This window comes from Macaca mulatta, chromosome 2, assembly GCF_049350105.2.
Source record: "Macaca mulatta isolate MMU2019108-1 chromosome 2, T2T-MMU8v2.0, whole genome shotgun sequence".
Classification (NCBI taxonomy): Eukaryota; Metazoa; Chordata; class Mammalia; order Primates; family Cercopithecidae; genus Macaca; species Macaca mulatta.
Window position 1 is genome coordinate 99,796,622 of NC_133407.1, and position 21,882 is coordinate 99,818,503.

Consider the following 21,882-nt stretch of genomic DNA (forward strand, 5'->3'; position numbering starts at 1 on the left):
ACCTCAAATGTTCTACCTTATTTAATATGTTCATCCTTCTTGGCTAACTGTCTCATTAGCAATTTCTCTTGATCTTTAGGTATATTGAATGAGCTCAACGATTAAACATATTTATTTATATCATTTTTTAAAAAGAGCTTAGAAATTTCAACATTGAATGAAACCATACAATAAAACTTGGGAATTGGTTAGTGAGGGAGGATTAACAACATTTTCTTGTGTAGCTCAGTGAGAAAGAACAGCTCACTCAAGATCACACAGCTGTTGTTGAAGCCAGGAGTTGAATTTGTATCTTGTGATACTTAGTTTTGCTTTCTAACAACTGTTTCTCACCACCTCCCTAATTGTTTAAGATACTACAGTCTTAAGGAAAAAAGCTTTCTCATAGTTCTAGGACTCGTGTATCCTCCACATAATTAGGCGGTCTGTCTTCTGTCCAATGCCAGCTCATGATATAGTTGGACTCTGTTAAGAAACATTTTTAAAGAATGAAGGTGAATTTTGATACACATAAGAATGAGAACTATTCTAGAACTCTCAGAAAGGGCAAACGATTGATCGTTTCTGTGTGTGTTCATTTGACAAATACTTATTATGTATCCACATGTGCTGGGCACTGGAGATGACAGTCCTGTCCTCATGGAGCTTCTAAAGGGAGTTACAAAGAGTTTCTACTATTTTGGCCTTGAAGCAGTATTAGACAGCTTTCACTTCTCGCTGCTGTGAAAGTGAAGGTAAATTGGTGTAGCTGAAGCAGAGAAGAAGAAACCAAGATGCAAGTTAGAGCAAGAGTGATTCAGAGCATGAGGCAAGTGGTGGAGCAAACTCTGATTTGAAGATTCATGAGCTGAGTGCAGAGGAGGTGTGGGTGCCTCCTCATGCTGTTCCCGACCAGTGGCTCTTTCTGGGGCCCCATCTAGTGTGAGCCTTTCACAGACTGCTAAGCACAATTAGAATGAAGGTCTAGGCTTAGCCATAGCGTCTGAAATGTTGGGGCAAAGTGGCAGAGGCAGGCAGTTTGATGGCATCTTGTACTGTACCTTGTGGGCAATGCGGAGCAACCTGGCTGATATCCGACGTGAGGTGGGGCCCATTCAGCACCCGTGCACCCTCCCATTAATTTCCCTTCCCTATCCTCCATCTGCCATATGCGTTCATAGATAAAGTCAAACATTCCTTTACACTCTAAGGGTGTGTTTCCCCGACAATCAGACTTAAAGGGGATGGTAGCTGGAGACTTTTGGTATCTCAATATAACAAGGCAATGCAGAAAATTACTCATCCCCAACATGTTTCTGTCACTTTCTCTGGCATTCATATCTCAATCTTTGCAGTAGAAAGAGAAATGCAGAAATCTGCCAAAAAATATGCTGCCAGCGAAATGGAGAGTTTGGGGAGGGAAAAATGGGCAGGCCTTATGGAAATGTGATAGGAAATGAGGTGGAGGTGAAAGGTCAGGTAGCTGTGGGGATCCAGCTCTGGGTGAGGTGTCCTAGAGTTCAGCAAGGAAGGCGGCCTCTTGGCTCTGCACAGTTGGGAAGGTCAGTCTTCAGATGGCAGAAGGATGGGCACTTCGAGGACACAGATACCCTCCACCCCCCTCCAGGTTCAGCAGAGGGTGCTGGCCAACTCTGTGTCATCTCCAGGCCTCCGCATCAGGAACCTACGACTGGGACACCAGGTTACCAGCCTTCCTCCTCTCTGTGCTGGCAGCTGCAGAGGAACCATGTGGATGATGACTTTGTCCATGGAATGCCTGGTGAATGAGTGCCAGCCCTGGGCAGGCCTTCCAGGCACCTCTCAATGGCTGCATATCCTGGGCCAAGTTTGTTAGCAGGATGGCTGCATTTGGGCAGAGCAATACACAGATACCTGTGGTGGGCTAGGTACCACTGTCAGAAGTGGTATCTTCTGTGGTATTTATCTGCTGCCATCTTCAGCCACATGATCTGCCCTCTGAGGATGGTTTTGAGAGCCATAAGCAGTTAATGTTAGTCTTGTGCCTTTAGTTTCTTCTTCTCTAACTGGCAGCATTCAAGCCCATGTACAGAGAAGGGACACCAACTGCCTCTTCATTTCCTGCTTTAGAAATGGGAGACCACAGTGCCTACTTGGTCATGGGAGTATTCAGGACCAGCTCATTAGCGGGACACAAGCTGCTGTGGCCTCTGGAAATACTGTAGGAAATACAGACTTTCTCTGTAGGAGGTGAATCTGCCTTGGCCTCTGAAACAGGCAGAGTCCAGTCAGGAAAACAGAAACCATACCAGTTATTTTAACAGAAGACATTTAGCACTGGGAATGGGTTAAACAGGTCATGGAGGACCTGGGAGTAACTACAGGAAGCAGCTGCCGCCTCCAGGTCTGCACCAGTGTATCTCAAAGTGTGGTCCCAGACCAGCTGCATCAGCATCACCTGGGATCTCGTTAGACATGCAAATTCTGACCAGAAACTCTGAAGGTGGGACGCAGCATCTGTGTTTTTACAAGCCTCCAGATGGGTTCCATTTGAGAACACTGCTCAAGGTTATACTTGGGGTTAAACACTTCCTTGGGGTTATCAGAACCTGTGAGCTCAGAGGAGGGGCCCTGTGGAGCTAGGACCTGACCCTCTGAGGAGGGGTTGGTGCTGCTGATCTCTCTGAGGGGGTGCAGTGAGGCTGGCTCTGGGAGAATGGGGGGAGGTCTGAAAACTAGAATTAACTGCTGTTGGGACCAGCTGCCATGAGAAACTGTTGCTGGGATAAGCTGCTAGGAATAGGAAGCAGGAAGGAAGGAGCGAGTCCCTTTGCCCTCCTCCAGCCTTGCAGGCTCCCTCCGATGCTTCATATTAGCTGAGCCTCACAGAGAGCCTCTGGCAAAACAAATGAGGTTTGCAGGGTTCCAGTCCCAGTGTCACAGTGCAGAGTAGGGAAGGGTAGGTTGGAGCTGAGGACAATAGCTTCATAAACCAGCACAGTGAGCATCCAGTTACACCGAGTTGCTGAATCCCTGTTGGGTCATTCAATAAAATAATAATAATCAAGGTCCTACAGAGTGCCAGACACCCTACTTAGCTTGGGGCACAGAGCAGTGAACAGGACAGGCAAAGTCCTTGCCCTCATGGAGCTGGCATCCTAGTGGGAGGGGGGCAGGCAGACCGGACAAAAACAACCAGCTGCTCCCTTGCTCACTCTTCTAGATGAGTTCCGGGCCCCTTGTGTGGCAGGCACTGTGCTTAGCACTGGGACCCAGACACAGACTTCTCCCTCTGACTGTGGGCTCCTCCAGGAATAGGTTTACAACATATTTCATAAAGTACTTTAAAATAGGAGTTCTGCCTGTCCCTAATAGTATTATTAATCTCTTCATTCTTGGCCTGGAAACAGCCTGTGGCCTCTTGGAGCCTCCTAGCTAGCACAGGTGAAGGTGGTAAATGCTTTGCCCAAGGGGACCCTGCCCCTTACCCATGGGCGGTGCTTGTACCTACTCACTGGCCAGGCTGAAGCCTAAACTTAACTTGTCAATCTCTGGAGGCTGGGAATCAAGCTGGCAGTTCTGGGCTCTCACCAGAGTGTGAAATGAAAACCAGGAAGGGACGCTCTCTGAGTGATTGCATTTTGCACTCTGACCCAGTGCTCCCGTGTTTCCATGGTTCTCAGCCTGAAAAAGCTGTGAGCAAGTGGAATACCTGCCCTGCCTCCAGACACACAACTGAGCCCAGGTCCTGAGAGATGGCACCAAGGTCATCCACACTAATAGAAATAGGATTGAAACCAGGTGACTTGTTTCCAAAGCCTTCCTCTGTCTTTAGGGGTGCATTTTTGCTTGGGAGAATGTTTGCACACAGCATTCTCTGAGCTCCTTCTGGTCTCTTGAGTAGCATCGAAATGGGATAATAAGGTAAATCCATTTGAGGTGAGGAATGGGTAGCCTAGTCTAATAATTACTACCTCATTCTTTTGCAGGACAGAATTTAGGAAAGCTAGTAAAGTTTCCCCCTCTCATGGGAAACTCTAAGGGAAGCTCAGAGTAACTCGGGAAGGAAAATTTGTTAGAATTTCACAGCTGAAATCTTGTTCTGATGGAGAGCGGGAATTAATCAAAACTTGCTGGGAGAGACCAGAGCCAGAGTTGATGAGAGACAGCTGGCTCCCTCCTGGCCCAGGCCCGTGCAGGGGGCCCCCTCGGGAAGCAGCTGGGGGCAGGGCAGGGAGGTGGCTGAAAGTATTACTCGGGGCTGATCAGCTTTTCCATCACCATGACATCATTCGACATGGCAGGGACACAAGCTGCCAGAAGGAAAAACCTAAAGATGTGAAATGTGCTGTTGGAGCAGGCCCTAATCAGAACCAGCACCCTTCCAGGGACAGACGGGGGCTGGCCAGGCTGGCTTGCATCAGGGCCGGCTGTGGGCAACTCAGACAGCCTGATGCATTCACCTTCCCAGGGCCCTGACCGCGGAGCCCAGGCAGCTGATCGGCTGCTTCCTGGACATGTCCTCTGCTTCGCTTTCCACCAGACCCTTTACCAGTGGGTGCTGGTAAAACTACCTGTTGCCCTCAGGGCTTTGGAATGAGTGGTCGGCATTTCTTCTTGCCTCCTCAGGCAGGGTTTCTCATTGTGACTCTTGCTTTCTTCTAGAGGAGAGAGTCTGTTATAGAACTAACTTCCTTTGGGGTAATTTAAAATGTCAAAATTTAAATCAAGGAAAAGTACTAAGTAGGCAGTTCTAGAGATGAAATGCTTCCAGAATGATTGCACTTGGTGAATTGGATAATTCGTTGTGTCTGTGACTGTATGTTTTAACATTTTAGAGAAATCTGAAAGGTTAATGTGCTGGCATGCACACACCCTGCTTGAGTGGAGCAGCAGTTGCTTTGTCCTCAGCTCAGTTTCTGTGAACTGTGAGTTGTTTCTCTCTCCCTTGAGTTGCAAGAGATCAGTACTTCCGGATCAGTACTTCCGCAGTGAGATGAAACTTTGGAGGAGTAAAGTTGGTGTTTGTAAATTGCCTAGCACAGTGCTTGGCACACATTGCAGGTTGAATTTATTCGCTTTTCCTGACTTACCCTGTGTTAATATGGGTTCTCCCCAAAACAGAGCCTGGGTCAAGGATCCGAGTGCATGTGGTTGATGCACAAATGATCCCAAGAAGTACCAGTAAGGAAATGGGACAGTGAGACAGGAAAGGAAGGCAGCTACAGACCTCAGGCTTCTCCAGAGAAACAGAATGGAGAGAGAAAGAAATGGATTAGTTGGTTGATTTTCAGGAATCGGGTTATGAGATTATGAGGTCTGGGAAGTCTGAATTTTTCAGGGCAGGCCAGTAGGCTGGAGACTCAGGGAAGAGTTGACGTTGCAGCTCAGGTCTGAAAGCAGTCTAAAAGCAGTTTATTTTTTTGGGAACCTTAGTCTTTTAAAGTCTCCACCTGATTGGATAAGGCTTGCCCACATTTTGGAGGGTAATCTACTTTATTCAAAGTCTACTGATTTAAATGTTAATCTAATCTAAAAAAATACCTTCTCAGTAACATCTAGATTGCTGCTTGACCATCTAGATTGCTGGATACTGTGGCCCAGCCAAGTTGACACATAAAATTAACCATCAGAGCAGACAAACAGAGGGTGTATTACTGAGCAGGTTACCACTGTGGGCAGCTGGAGCTCAATCCTGCTGGAGAACCCTGGGAGTCAGTGTAGACCATGCCCCAGAGTTACCCCCCATCAAGGGGCAAGGGAGCTGGGGCCCTGCATTATGGAGGGCTGCTCTGGGGACTGGAGTTCCCTGGCACTCCTGGCTTGCCATGCACGTGGACAGAGCCACTAGAGAAAGCCCTCAGGAGAAGAGAGGCAGTCACTTGCTGTTGCAATTTGGGCCGGACAACAGAGAAATGGTAAAAGCCAAGAGGATATGGGTGGGGGAGCAATACCATCCGTTCCATCTTCCTGTGTTCCTTTCCACCCAGGTTTTCTCTGAGCTCAGCTAGTTCATCTCCGGCAAGATAGTCCAGTCTCGCTGTTCTTTCCATTGTCTCCCTTCCTGAGGGAAGGCAGCTGTGGTTCTTTCACCTGGAAAGGAGGCTGGTCAGGGGACCCCGAGGAGAGTCTGCTCAGCAGCTGCCTCCACCACATTGCTTCACTCAACTGTGGCCTCTGGCTTGTCTTCCAGCAATGTGCATCTCTAGCCATGACCTTGCTTAAACAAACTTGGAAATTCTCTTCATTTAAATTTAACCTTTCTTACTTCTGGGCAGTTGTTCAGGGAAGTTGTGATCAGTAGAAAGTAAATTGGCCAGATCTCTACACTTGTTTGGACCTGCTATCCATGCATTCAAAAAAAATGGGAGGTTTTGGTCAAGTAATGTACAACATGCACGAAGAACAAATGTGGCAAGAATAGCCTGGTACCAGAGATTAAGGGAGTTCTGGATTCAGCTCTTTGGTGGGTGGTTCTCTGGCCTGGAGCAAGTCTTGTTCCCTTTTGGAGCCTCAGTTCCCTCATCTTAAAAAATGAAGGTTTTTGAGCTTAGTGGTCTCCAGGATTGCCTCAAAGCTTTGCCAGTCTGAATCTATCACTTTTCTTGCTGTTGTCCCTGTTGAGGTTGGTGTGTGACACTTGCACAGGCACCAGTGTTTTCTGTGTGGGAGCACTTTCCTATATGCATTATTTTCTTCTTAATAATGGCACCTCCTGAGAGTATCCAGGTCTCAGGTCCCTTCTGGTGACACAGCCTTGCCTTGTAAGTCAGCTGTTTGCTGGCGTTAAACAAGTTGGGGCAGACGGCTCTGCTGACTAGGAATTTGCCAGCTCGGCATGGCAAGATCCCTGAGATGGCAGAGGCCCAGGGAGGCCATTAGAAGCATCAAAAATATGCCCTGCGGCAGGTGCAGAATGCCGTTCAGGTCACCTTCCTCTCTCTCTGTTCATACCTCCCCTGGTGGCTGATCCCTTTGATGTCACTAAAAGCCAGAGTCTTCCCTAATGCCTGACTTCACTTACTTAAATGCCAGTGGGCTCGGGGCTGCTTGTTACTGATGCAAAGCCCCCAGCTTCTAAGAGAGAGGTGTGTGGAGACAGGGCGGGGCTGGGTCATCCGCCTTCTGTTGCTCAGCCATCTCACCTGGTCATTCCGGGTACAGAGATTCCTGTTCTCTTACTTTAAAAATAACATATTTCCTTGAATCCCCAAAACAGTTAAAAAATAAAAAGGGTTACGGAGGGGATGACGTCTGGCACAGAAAAGCAGTAAAATAGGTGTATTGACACTAAAGTCGTATTTCTATAATGAAATACATACCTATCTATTTACTTATTGACTCTGAAATAACAGAGGTAGATCCTTTCAGGTTTATCTAGCATGCATTTGATACTGTGATCATCTTTTCTTTCTTTGTTTCTTTTCTTTTTTTTTTTTAATTCAAGACTGTGTTACAGAAGTTCTGCCATCTGGCATTACACATTCAGGTATAGTGGGTGAGTTATTCTTTGCAGGAGAGGACCTCAGTACAGGCCCTACTGTGGTCATAGTTTTGTTGAAAGGATAGGCACTACAAAATGTTTGATCACCACACTCGGCTACCTGGGAATGAAGGCAACTCCAGCCTTCATCTGGGTTCCTGTGCATGTAAACTACCTGAAGACAGGAGTTTATGCCTGCGTTGTTCATTGGTGTATCCCCTCTACCTACAGCGGTGCCTTGCCTATAGTCAGTGCTCAGTAAACGATGGCGGGCACATGGTCCAGTCCATGTACTGGTTATAGAGCATGACTCAGCTTCGTTGAGATGAGTTAAAATTATCAGACGAGATGGTTCCCTTGTGTTGGGCATAAACCATGTGCTTTATAGAAGTCAGTGTTACACAAAGCCTTGATAATTTCACAGCTTCTGGTAATGTTCTGTACGTTTGTCATGATGTTTTGCTTGTCAGGACACTAACCTGTGTTGGATACATCTCATTGTTGATGTGCATGTTGCTGGCTCAGTTGATACCTCATGATGGCATGAGGTTTAAATCAGGGAGAGTCGTGAAGTATGACACACAGAGAGTCAATAGAAAGGCAGAGGACATCTTGCTTCTCTCTCGATTCTTTGAGCACTCTGGCTGTGTGCTGCTCTCTGAGCAAGTCTCGGCTTGGGGCTGCAGTCTCCTGCCATGGAAGGGTCTAGGTATCGTATGAGATGTGCATGTGATCCCGTGACGAGGAAAAGAGGTGGCCTCATGACAGTGTGTCTGTCCTTGCTGACATTTTGACCTCTCATTTATTGGCAGGACTGAATTATGTTCTGACGGCTGACGTGGCCAAAAAGGAGAAGGGCCAGCTGCCCAGGGTCTACTTTGTGCTTCTGGGAGAGACGGTGGGTCAGGTCACAGAGAAGCTGCAGCTGACTTACATGGAGGAGACGTGTCGTCACTACGTGGCCCATGTGAAGGTCAGTCCTCTCCTCCTTTTTATCCTCAAACTTTGATCTCTGCAGATGTTCATTTGGAGCTGGTAGAAACTACTTTTATTATGTATTATGTATGCTCTTCCAAAATTTTATTTCACAGGGAGGAGTGTATCCATTTCTTCTTTTCTTTTAAAGTTGGCCTCTGACAGCCCTTTTGTTTATCTTACTGTGTTGATTTCAGCCTTTAAGGGGGGTTGTGGTAGTCTAGGAGACCAGTGATGGTCCCTGACTTTGACTTGTTCTTTTCAGAGGTTTCTCATCCTCTCCCCTCTATAAGGCTCAGTAGTCTTTTCAGAGGAGAGCCTTGGAAGCACATGCCTCTGGGTCTGCAGTGATGCTGGATCACACTGCACCTGATGCCTTTCTCAGTGGTCTACTACAAATTAGCTCATGGTCACAGTTAAGACATGTAAAAACTGATTGGACTAGATTTTTCCCCTTTGACTACTTTCTATTTATTTTAGGAATGCATTTTTTGGCAACCTTTCCCCTCGCACTCTAAATAAACTTGCAAATGTTTTTCTCCTCTTGAAATTGTTTGTTAAATACACTTTGCTGCTAATTCAGGAGGCCAGGCTTTGATTAGCTACAGAGTGGCCCTTGCAGCAGGCGCTGGCAGGGTGGAAGTCCTGGCAGTGCCTGATGCTGCAGGAATGGCCAGACACTGACCCAGGGGCAGGGTCAGAGAGTGGAGGAGGTGGAAGAATGCACTTAATCCAGGCCACATGGTGGGTGGAACGAGCGTGGGTTTTTGAGACACATAGATCCAGTGTGTATCAAGCTGGACGCACGTAGTGACCTCTCCCCGTCTCAGTTTCTGCATCTCTGAAATGGACACAGTAATCCTTACCTTGAAAGGTGGTCCTCAGGATTAAACATTACACAATGAATTTACTTAAAGGACCTTGAATGGTGTCTGATAAATAGAAAGCAACCCAATTATTATTATTTGGTTGGGCTGTATATAATTGCTAATATTCTTTTTGACTTACAAAAATGGAAATTTCATATAGCTCAACCTAACATTATTTATTAGCCACTGGATTTCTGACTGATAGGTTGAAAAGTCTGCAGATTAGAGATGAAGTGTCCTCCTGTTAGTGCCAGAGCAGAAGAAAAACAGCTGCTTCTAGATGCTTCAGGGCTGTATATAGAGAAATGCCCCACACACCCATGGCACTTGGCCTGGCCTAGAGCCCGTGAGTCCATGCCTCTCAGATGCTTTTCAGTGGGGCTGGGCTGTGTCTTCTGCCAGGACTCCTGCAGGGGCCTGCCCAGACCAGCTGCCTGGGAGCTTGGGATGCTGGCCATTTATAAAGCTGCTCCTGAGCCTGTTAAGCCATACAACCCCACCCCCTCAGTCTTAGATTACATTGGCTTGTTGGTGCCTTTGGTGGGGTGTGAGGCTGCGCAGTACAGGCTCATGTGCAAACACTGTCAGGCCTTTGAATGCCTGTTTTTGGTGTTTTTATACCTGTTGTGGACAGGACATCTTCTCTCGGGCTGCTTCTTGCTAGGTCTATTCACAAAAGCTTTCCTTCAGGTTTCTTTGCAACTTCTTGCTTTGGCTGAGAAGTTATCGTTTGTTCTAGTTACCAAAGGTACTGGCTATGAGATGCCACATAGAGCCTGCAGGCCTTTGCAAAGTGCTCTCAGGGAGTGGCAATAGTGAAGTGCAGGCCAGAGACAGGGCTGTTTCTGTGGTGGCCCTGAGGGTTACTGGGGAGGATCAGGGCTGTGCAAGGGGTTGGTCCTGCTACTTTCTGATATCTAGGGTTGCCAGACTTAGCAAATAAAACTATAGAACTCCTAATTAAATCTGAATTTCAGATCAACAATGAGTAATTTTTTAGTATGAGTGTGTCCCAAATATTGCGTGGGTTATACTTATACTAAAAACATTTTGTTGTTTATCTGAAATTTAAATTTAACTTGGCATCCTGTTGGCAGATTCAACTCTGCTGATCTTCCTCTACCCAACCAGTGGCATTTCTTCACTCAAGCAAAACCTGGCTGCCAAGAAGAGAGATTGAGATGATGGTTAGAAGTTTGGAGGCTGAGGCCGGGCGCGGTGGCTCAAGCCTGTAATCCCAGCACTTTGGGAGGCCGAGACGGGCGGATCACGAGGTCAGGAGATCGAAACCATCCTGGCTAACACGGTGAAACCCCGTCTCTATTAAGAAATACAAAAAACTAGCCGGGCGAGGTGGCGGGCGCCTGTAGTCCCAGCTACTCGGGAGGCTGAGGCTGGAGAATGGTGTGAACCCGGGAGGCGGAGCTTGCAGTGAGCTGAGATCCGGCCACTGCACTCCAGCCTGGGCGACAGAGCGAGACTCCGTCTCAAAAAAAAAAAAAAAAAAAAAAAAAGTTTGGAGGCTGAGATCAGGGCTCTGGAGTGCAGATCCAGCACAGACCTTGATGTGATTATTTTGGTCATTCTAGGGAAAGCAAAAGAGCAGGCCTGCTTTAGTGAATTGGGACCTAGAGTTATTTGGATATAGTGATTGCTTGGCCATTTTCTCATGCAAGGAGGTGGGAGCGGAGAAGTACACCAGATAGACACATATCTCTGAGGCCTTTATGGTTCAAGAGGCAACACTGTTGCCAAGGAACACTCAAGGTAGCTGATACTTTATAGCCATACTCTATAGCGGTGAGAATGTTTATTTCTGCCAGTTACTGTCTGGGCTGTAGCAGAGGACTGGGCAAATGGCAGAGTGCACCCATAGGATGAGTGCTAATGGCCTGGCTAGCTGTCCACAGGGGAGGCAGCAGGCACCGCCCCTGGCTTACTGGCTGTGGGAACACAGCTATGGAAGATGAGGCAGGAAGCAAGGATGGGGGGAATGGGAGTGGCAGCCAGGCCGCCTCCTGGAGCAGGAACTGGGGCCTGGGGGGTGTTGGTCAGGGGTCAAGAGCAGGATGCAGTCTCTACTGCAAGTAGAAGTGGAGCCAGCTCTCAGCTTTATGGACAAATCAAAGAAGATAAATAAAAGCATTCTGGCTTATCACACACCATATGGCTAGCAGACAGTGGGGCCGGCATGAGGGGCTGGGCCTGCTTTGTTTAGGCTATCTTTACGTATTTTTTTCTTTTTTTCTTTAAGCCTATTCCAATTTTTTTTTCCTCCCTCTCCTTTTCCCTGGAAGTTTTCTTTCCATATAAGGTGATAAGTGACTTTATCATGGAAGACCGCGTGGGCTAACACCTGTTTTCCAGGCTGTCTTGTACTAGGCTTTGTTCCATTCACCGTCTTGAGGGGCGCCTCCGGAGGGTATAGGATTTTGTGATAAGGCAGCACATCCTCCTGGCGGGGGCGGGCAGGTACGTTCTCAGGGCCTCACTGTGGTCAGCAGAGCTGAGGTAGCTCCAGCCGCTTCCTTGGCTTCTCTGCCTCAGAGTTCACACACCCCAGCTTATCTTCCCTCTTCCCCCAGACCAGCCCAGTTTTGGGGATGGGGCCCTTCCCACTAGACAGTCAGGCTAGAGGCCTCTAGTGGATCTCACAGTCACAGGTGAAAGCCCAGCACCTCCCCTCAGCACCAGGCTCCCCATGCCCTGCCTGTGCTTACCTTTCTAGACCCATCTTCTGCCACCACATCCCCTGGGCCCCAGCTCTTGTCATGACCTGCCCCTTTCCTCCTGGAACCTGCTGCTTACTCTTCTTTGCCTTGGTTCTTATGCTCACAGAAGTCAGAGACCTGGTTTGTGTCATATTCATGTAGAACCATGCACTACCTGCATGATTTTTATGTTTTTTTTGGTCTTAAACTCATACTTCCTGTGGTATTTTCTTTCATATTTTCTCTTTAAATCAGCCAACTTTTGGTCTCAAATAAAATAATTTAAAACAGAAACTTTCACCTTTCTATAAGCGGAAAACCATGCAACATGTCCCCAAAACAGAAAGTAACTATAAAAATATATATTGAAGACATAACAGTGTCCTAGAAGTCTAGCTGGATTTCATTGTTTGTCAAAGTTGCTGATAAAGCGCCCACTCCATTCACGTGTTAGAATGGGAAATGATCAAGTTCTAGGGAAGGCTTAAAGACATACGGACACCACACTGGAACTTCCTTCCCGATGCAACCAGGACTGCAGGGGAATTGACCGGGAACAACTTTTCAAATACGAGAGTTATTTTGCGGAGTCATGCCTATGTGCCATGGAAATCCACCTTGTGGGCCCAGTCTGGGAACCCTGGCCATGCTCCGCTTTGATCAGATGTGCCTTGCCCCATCCTGCCTGCTGAAGGCTTGCTGTTGTTCAAAGCTCAGTCCACAGGTTTTGAACATCTTCGGCGGCAGCCACTGTCCTAGGCCCTGGGGTTGCCACTGTCATCTTCCTGACTTCTTGGAGCTTGTTCCATGCTGCCTGACTCCTACTTGTCAGGTGGAACCTTGTTGGAGTAACTAATTGGGTTAGCCAGAGTGTGGGCTCACAAAGGCTTCTGATATGGAGTGGGGCCTGCTCGCCTCTGTCTGGACCGACTGCTGGGAAGTGATGGCTTGAGATGATAGAGAAGAGAGTTTGGGATGCGTGGCCTATGCCAAAGAATAAATGCGGGTGTCCTGTTGTTACTCCATCGTTTTCTGGTTTATGTGTTCTTACCTGGATGACAGCTGTGCTACATCCTCTAATCCTGCACAATACCTTGAAAGCACAGGCCTTTTGTGAGATCAAATGCCTATGCATGACAGGCAAATAAGCAGGCTCTTCAGGACCAGGGAAACAATGGCAACAGTTCTGAGTCTGATGCAGGGATGGCAGAGAAGCCCAGGCAGAGTAGGGGGGCAGTGACGTCATTCCCTACTGTGAGGATCAGTGACACCCTCTAGAGGCGTTCAGGGAACTGTTTTTGAACAGAACCATGTGTCAGACACTGTCAAGAAGGCCAATAACAGGATTATTATTAAAAACAAAACAGTCTACATGAGACAAGGGAATATGCACATCGGCTTTTCTGAGAAGCTGCAGATGTTCATGAGATTTTTCTTTTATGTTCCTGAAGGGTTTTTCAAGGAACTTTGAAACCTAAGTGACTGCAGCTCCTTCCTTGCTTTTGTGGGCAGATGCTCATCCAGGCCTGGCGAAGGGTGGGACATCACCCTGGCCACCAGGTCTCCTGAGAGATCACACCCTGTGATCTTCCCAGGTGTTTTGGCCTCTTTCCGTTTTCATATCCAACAAAATGCCTTGGGACCATGGCTTCAATCATATTACGTGCTGTGAGTTTATAGAGTGTTGGATGCTGGTTTTCAGAGATGATCAAGGCTTTTTTTTTTTTTTTTTTTTTTTCTTGTTTAAGAAACAGATAGTTAAGAAAGGGAGATTAAATTGGAGTTAATAAGAACTCTGAGAAAGAGGTGAAAGAAAAACAGCAAAAGTTTCTTCTTTATCTGGAAAATAACATGCTAAATCTCTGGGTCATCTTGAGAAGTCAAAGAAATAGCTAAGAAAAAAAGTGTTGCAGGGTTTGGCAGAAAGGGATGCCAACCTTAGATATGAAGTTTTTTGAAACTTTTAAAATTTGTTTATTTTTTGAATCAGTAGTGTGTATAGTTAAAATTTTTAAATGGTTATAAAAGGCTAACATGGTGAAACCCCGTCTCTACTAAAAAATACAAAAAACTAGCCGGGCGAGGTGGCGGACGCCTGTAGTCCCAGCTACTCAGGAGGCTGAGGCAGGAGAATGGCGTAAACCTGGGAGGCGGAGCTTGCAGTGAGCTGAGATCCGGCCACTGCACTCCAGCCTGGGCGACAGAGCGAGACTCCGTCTCAAAAATAAAATAAAAAGTTGTCAAAGGAAGGATGTCTTTCACCTATTCCCTTTTTCTCCCAAAGACAACCACGGTTCCATTTTCTTACGTGTCTTTCAAAAGCTTGTCAATAAATATAGAAATCTGTGTGTTTACCTCCTTTTATTTTATGCAAATAGTAGTATATTGTGTGCACAATGTGGTAAAGCTTACTTTTTCTTTTAAAGTATTCAAAAGCAGAATGGAGGAACAGATTTTGGTAAATCTGCACAAAATCCAGCTGTCCCGGATGGAATACAACTCAACAATAACAATATCATGTTATTATGATACACACAATAACATGAATGACTTTTGAAAGCATTATACTGAGTGAATGAAGCCAGACACAAAAGGCTACCTACTGGATGATTCCATTTACATGGCATTCTGGAAAAGACCAACTAAAGAGAAAGCAGATTGGTGGTTTTCAGCGGCCAGGGATTGGAGGAAGGGCTGGTGATGATTGACTAGGGATGATTGACTTCAAAGAGGGATGAGGCAACTTTCTAGGGTGCTGAACATATTCTAAGATCATGATTATAGTGGTTGAATGGCCAAATGTATTAAAACTCATCAGAGTGCACACCTAAAATTAGTGAATGTTATATATGTAAATTATATCTCAATCAAACTTATTTTTTTTTAAGTTTCGTGGAGATTGTTCCATATTGGTGCATGTAGAGCTTCCCTGTTCCTTTTCAATAGTTCTTTTTACCATTCCTTGATTTATTTAGCCTGTCCAGGTGGTCTTCTACATGTCATTTCCAAACTAACCTGGTCTGATGCTTGTAGACTAGTCATCTTAGTTTGCTTCTCTCTCCAGAAGAGGCTCCTCCTCTCTCCCCTAGATCCATAGTATCCTGGCTGAGGACCCCTGAGAGGGCAGCATGGAGGGGCCCTAGTGGTCTCTAAGGTGGCCTTGGACATGTGTCCTACAGAGGACAAGCCTCTCAGCTATAGGGTACCCAAGGAAAATGGGAGCTTTTTCTTGATTCCTGCAGTTGACTTTGTGCCTTTGGCAGGCTCTCCTGGTCTGTAGGTAGCATACATGGCCTGAATGTTTGGTAAGGGGTGCTGGAAACTAGGGCAAGACAAGAGGGAAGGCTGGGATGCACAGAACTGATGTGTGGGAAACCACCATCATCATCCAGCTCAGGTGTGAAGCTGCTGCTCATGCGATACGCTCTGCTCCCACTGATGGCGATAAGGAACCGGGAAGCTGGGCTTCGGAGACCATGCTGGAAGTCAGCTCACTGAGTGTGGGTTGCCTTGACCACCTCCTCTGGGAGGCCATGTTGTGCATAGCTGGAGAGCAAACTGGGGATGAATCAAGAAGGGAAAGGGTGTGGCGAATGTTCAACATGGGAGCTTATATCTCCCATGAGCACTGTTTGGCCATTGATTTCTTTCTTGGGTGCAACGAAGGGCTTTTAGTCTTCTGCATTTGGACACTTGCCACAGAGGACATTGTGATTAGCAAAAGAAAGCACAAAAATTCTAATCCAAAGGCTTTGCCTGGCTTAAGTCCTTTTTTGAAATGGAGCTGATTTAAATATGGAAGTATAGACACAGCGTTGACACTTCAGTGGTTTTTATCATAAGCTTATTTGTACTGTATGTGAGATGCAGTTTGTAGCAATTGTTATGGGTAATATTTTTATTTTAAGAGGTGACTTTCTGTTTACGGTTATTCATTTACACTAGGTTCATCTATTAATATATACTGTTGATGCCCTTTTAACACTGGTTTTCTTTGAAGTCGCACATGATAATGTGTTCTGTTTTATTCGTTTTGTCTTTATATTTGAGATGTGATTATAAAGATCCCTTCTGCCTCAAACCTTGAACTTAGATATTCATTATAAGCTGGATTTCCTTCAAAGTAACCACCTTCTAGTCATTCCTGTTTTGAAATCTCTTCCATGGTTTATTTATTCACTTTTATCATGGTCCATTTTTACTCTAGGAGTTAATTCGAATTTTGGAAGCAGAAAGATTTCTCTGCAGTCCTCTCTAGTAGATAATAGTGTGTTTAAGGAAAAGTGAGGTGTAATAATACAGGAATTAGTATTAAAGAATGTAGTAATTGAACTCCCTTTGAAAATGATTTTAAAAGAAGAATACCCATAATATTCAGGTAATAGCGATGAAAGCAGCTAACACTCATTGAGCATTTAGTATGTGCTGGTTACTGTGAGTCATTGCATGTGAGATAGTTACTGTTTTTAATCCTCATTTTACTTTTTTGAAGACAAAGCATAGAAGAGTTAAGGAACTTGCTCACGGCTTTATAGTTGACAATAGCAGAGATAGGATTTAAACCCGCAAGTCTGGCTCCTAAGACTTGGGTTTAAACCACTGCATTATAACACCCCTCAAAAGTATAAGCTAGAACTATTAGTAACTAGTACTTGTTATATGCCAGATACTCTTCTACAGGCTTTACATGAAGAAAGAGAGGTTCAGTAACCTGACTCAGCCTCTAAGCTAGTGAGAGACTTCCCTGCCTCTTCCTAATAGAGTCCCGGGACCATCTCTGTGTTGAGCACATGGCATGACCCCTAGAGGTGACAGCTTTTGGGGGTTTATGTTCTAGAGCAGTGGTGTGCGGCTAATGCTTACCAACAAACTCTTTGAAAGAGGGGGCATGACTTTTGTAGCATTTTGCAAATTTCCTTGGTGTAAATATTCTCATCATGTCTGATTTCAAGCTACCAATGAGACATCACTGCATGTGGAGTTAGGAAGAGACGCACAATAGCACACAGTTGTTTCGTATTTCCAATAGCTCTAAATATCTTTAAGAGCATAGATGATAGTAAAGTATGGTAAAATAATTAGGAAGTTATGAGTGTTGAGTATTTATTACCTTTATCTTAATATAATTTACTTATTTTTAAGTTCATTCAGTTTAACTTTTAATAATGGCCGTGTTTAACAACCCTGGCTCGTAAACTTTCTGAAAATTTAACAGTTGGCCTTTGGAAACCCACTGCAGCAAGCCCCAGCACACAACTGAATGTGTTGAGGGCTTTGTTGTTGTTATTGTTGTTTTTAATTTTAAATTCACAGGGTACAGGTGTTTGTTTGTTCCATGGGTGTATCACATACTGGTGAGTATTGGGCTTCTAGCATGTTTGTTACTAAGTTGGTCATATCACTCAAGTCTTGCCTGATACACAGATGTTTCATTATCAGAGTCTTTTTTCTTGTTTCCTGTGACTTTTTAAGTTGATGAATAATAGGAAAGTAAATTTGTGGGGTCAGTTAGACCACCAGACAACAGCTTTTATGTTTGTACATTGGGTTCAGAGGTACTCTGTATTTTGACTGGATTTACGGGATAGTGTAATTGTTTCCATTTAAAACAATGGAAAAGATTTCATTTAAATTTATTGAGATCTTATTCTTTACCTTCATTCCATGCATGTTTAGGATTCTGTTCGGCAGCCCTCTGCAGTCTGAAGATGCACGAATTGCTGACTGTTGGGCTTGCTTGGAGAGGACGGGGGGTTATTACCTCCCATAGGACTGTTTAAACTCTGGAAGTTTAAAGTAAACTCCTGCAACTGAACTTAGTCCTAATTAGTACAGAGTGAACTAGCTGTGAACAACCTTTGGTTTTCTTACTTGGTGCCTTGATCATGTGAGACCTAAGGGCTGAACTGCCCTTTTCTTATCAATTGCTTTAATCAGAAATAACATATCAAGGTGGCCCAAATTGTGTCATTATTCTTTCCTTTGTCTTCTCCACCCGTTCCCAAGGCATCCATTCCTAAGGTCATTTGGAGAATTCTCTGTTTCAATAAGTGGGATCCACATGGCTCAAGGAGCAGCAGGCCTTGGAATCACTCTTTGAGTAGTAGCTGGTCCCTCAGTCTACACCAAAGAGCTGAGTCGCCAGACCTCCCCACCTTCCGGTCATACAGACTCCAGATTTGGAAGGAGCCCTTGCCATCTCTGTCCTCCGACATAGAGCTTGGGTGTCCGAGACACATCCAGCTCCAAGTGACAGGCCCAAGAGAGCCTCTGAATGAAGATGGATGAGCTGGGTGGACACAGCCACACTATGTTCTTGTGAAGGCAACAGCCCATGGGCCAACTTGCTGGGCATCCAGAGTTGGCTGCAGAGGCTGGAGTGAGTGGCTTTCAAGGCAAGACTGATAATGAAAGTCATGTGTTTGGGTGGCAATCACAAGCAGGGGAAGTGGGGGAGCCAGCTTCCCTTCGTGCTGTGCGTCACAGTAAGATAGGACACAGATGCAAAAGCAGATGGCTACAGCTGGATCTGGGTAAAGGTGGCAGTGATGCGTCGGTGCAGAGAATTCCTGTTTTGAGGAAAGATTCGGAGCCAGCTAAGATTTTCTGAGGGCTCGTCATGTCTCAGACTGTCACACTTATTCCTCTGTCACGTGTGCCTAAGTCCATTTTAGATGACCCTTTGTAAAGAAAGGAAGCCTGGCCCCTGAAGCCTCATTGCATGGGAAAAGGGGACCAACATATTCTGTGGTTGTACCAGCAAATTATTATTTATTTCTTATTTTATAAAAGTATAGATTTTATTCATGCCTATATTGTTAGAGAAAATATTATTTTTAGTCAATATATTAGTATTAAGATCACGGCCTCTTTTCTTCTCATTTTGGAAGGGGAATACTTTTAGACCTTTTAATGAGAGAGTCATTTTCTCAGTAAATATTTGATTGGCCTGAAGTTAAGTGGGTAGGTGTAAAAAAGTTATGGAAGTGTTGGACTTGAGGAAACTTTGACAAAGAGCACTCTCTTTCTCTCTTGGGCATATGTGTGTGTGCATGCATGTACTCCAGCTCTCTGTGTATATTACACACACACACGTTTTTCACATAAAACATTTTTATTTTGGGCCAGGTGTGGTGGCTCACACCTGTAATCCCACCACTTTGGGAGGCTGAGGCGGGCAGATCATCTGAGGTCGGGAGTTCAAGACCAGCATGGCCAACATGGTGAAAACCTGTTTCTACTAAAAATACAAAAATTAGCTGGGCATAATGGTGGGTGCCTGTAATCCCAGCTACTGGGGAGGTTGAGGCAGGAGAATTGCTTGAACCTGGTAGGTGGAGGTTGCAGTGAGCCAAGATTGTGCCACTGCATTCCAGCCTGGGAGACCGAGCAAGGCTCCATCTCGAAAAAAAAAAAAAAAATCTTTATTTTGAAATAATAGCAGTCTTACAAAAAAGCCATTAGGATAGCACAAAAAATACTGCAAATTCTTCACCAAGATTCCCTAAATGTCATTTGTTTTGTAATTTTCTATCTATTCATACTTCTTACCTGTTTGAGAGTAGGTTGGAGACATGATGCCCCCTTATCCCTAACATCAGGGATATTTCCTGAGAACAAGGACATTCTTTTATGTAACCATAGCACAATTATTGAAATAAGGAAATTAAATGATACATTACTGTTAGCTTATCTACAGAACTCACTCAAATATCACCAGTTATCTCCACGTCCTTGGTAGCAAAAGAAAATCCCGCAGTGTTGCATTTGGCTGTCACGTCTCTTTAGTCTGGAACAGTCACTCAGCCTTGCTCCTTCATGTCCTTGACATTTTTGAAGAGTACAGGTCCGTTATTTCATAGAAGGCCTCCCTGAGTTTGTCTGTTTCATCATAATTAGATTCAGGATGTATATTTTCTTCAGGAGTACCACAGAATACTTGTGTCCTGTATATTTAAAAACATATATATCAAACATCACTGAAGGTATGTATTTTTAACTCCTTCTTTAAAGTGGTTTTCCAAAGTTAGTTGCCATCCCCAAAAGGGAGCTTTTAGTCACTGAGAGGTGATTATGAAAGTACGATAGCTTGCTCACTACCTGTCTCTCTGCTCCCGGGAGCACAGGCGAGTTTCAGCTCTGGGGAAGGTGATCATTTGGCTCATTAGTAGGGCTTTGAGTACTATGGTGTCTGCAGGGAGTTCCCAGTTCTTACTGCAGTCTGAGAATAAAACATAGTATCTTTGGTCTTCACAGAGGTATCAGACAGGAATTCCACTCAGCTTCCAGGAATCGAGACCTGATGACGGGGCTAAAGCACATCAAGATAATTTCTCTCTCTTCTAGAGGAAGAGAAGTTGCTGATGTTGGTTCAGTGGCTCAGAGATGCAGTTCTCTGACCTTTCACTTATTCAGGAAATGTGCATTGCATACCTACTATGCCGCAGGCTGGGGGGCCTGCTCTGCTGCGAACAGACAAGGATCCTTGTCCCCCTGGGAGTTTATATCCCAGTAGGGGGAGACAGCCAATAGATATCATAAAGAAGAAAATCCAGCTGCATTAGAAGATGATGAGGCTATGGAAAAAAAACAAAGAAAATAGAGCCCAGTGAAGCGGGTTTGGGAGTGCAGGCGTGGGGTTACGGGAGTCAGGGTGACCTCACTGAGGAGGTGTTTGATTTGAGCAAAGCCTGGAAGGAGGCTGGGGAGTTAGCACACGGGTTCCTGGAGGAGGTGATTAGACTGGTGTCTGAGTGTCTGGTGTGTCTGAGGAGGAGCAGGGAGGCCAGTGTGGGCAAAGAGGTCAGAGTGGCAGTGATGGTTGTGAGAGGGTCATCTTGGGCTTCCTTGGCCTTGGGAAGGATTCGCCTTTGCTCAGAGTGAGATGGGAGCGTGCGAGGGATCTGGGCAGGGCGGTGACCTGGCCTGCCTTCCATTTTTACAGGCCCCTGCTGGCGGCTGTGTTGGGAAGGCCTGTAGGAGGCGGGAGAGCAGCAGGAACAGGTTTAGGAGACAGTGAGAGTTATCCAGGGAAGAGGGTGGCTCCACTGAGGTCATAGTGGTGACATTGTGAGAAGTGGTCAAATTCTGCATACATTTTGAAGGGGGATCCTACAGCATTTCCTGAGGGTTTGATTGTCAGTTGTGAGGGAATAAGATATCAAGGGTGACTCCAAGCTTTTCAGCCTGAGTACCTTAAAGGATGGAGTTGTCACTGGTGTTTTCAATTGAAGGTGCAGGTGAGCAGGTTTAAAGGGGAAGAGTTGGAGTTTGTTTTTAGACACACTAGTAGATGTTTAAGTGTGGATGCATATGTATGCGTCTTCAGTTTGAGTCATAGTCTGAGTAAGAAGTATCAATTTCGGAGTCGCCAGCAGATGGATGGTATTTAATGCCAGGAGATTTGATGAGATCACCCAGGGTGTGAGGGGAGATAGAGAAGAGCCGGGGGACCAAGGGCTGAGCTGTGGGCACTCCAACACTAAGAGCATCTTTTCCTCCTACCCCTAAAATGGTTCTAGGGCTCCAGCCATTGTATGTGTTTTTCATGCAGGAAGTAGGGGGATGTGCAAAAGGGCTCTTTGTAATCTGGTCTGAGGCCCCTGTAAAGAGCCTCCAGTGACTTCTGCTTACAACTCATTGACCCTCCATCTTTTAAAAGAGGTTGGAAGATGTCTAAGTACCAGCTAGACATCTTATAGATCCTATCACTATAGAGTTTTGTTCTCCAACAGAACTTTCTGTGATGAAGGAAATGTTCCGTGTATCAGCACTATCCAAAATGGTGGCCACTGACCACGTATGACTGTGAGCACTTAAAATGTGGCTAGTACCACTAAGGCATTGACTTTTTACTTTTCTATAATTTTAATTAATATAAATTCAA

The 21,882-nt window shown here is 45.5% G+C and overlaps 1 protein-coding gene across 2 annotated transcripts in view; it reads left to right on the forward strand.

Moving 5' to 3' along the window:
• The window catches only part of ITGA9 (integrin subunit alpha 9), a 388,682-nt gene that overhangs the window by 89,642 nt on the left and 277,158 nt on the right, over window positions 1-21,882 (forward strand). For both annotated transcript variants that reach the window (XM_015131366.3, XM_077992146.1), the window contains exon 15: window positions 8,254-8,414. In XM_015131366.3, the coding sequence (XP_014986852.3) occupies window positions 8,254-8,414 (161 nt within the window). The remainder of the gene's footprint in view (window positions 1-8,253; window positions 8,415-21,882) is intronic.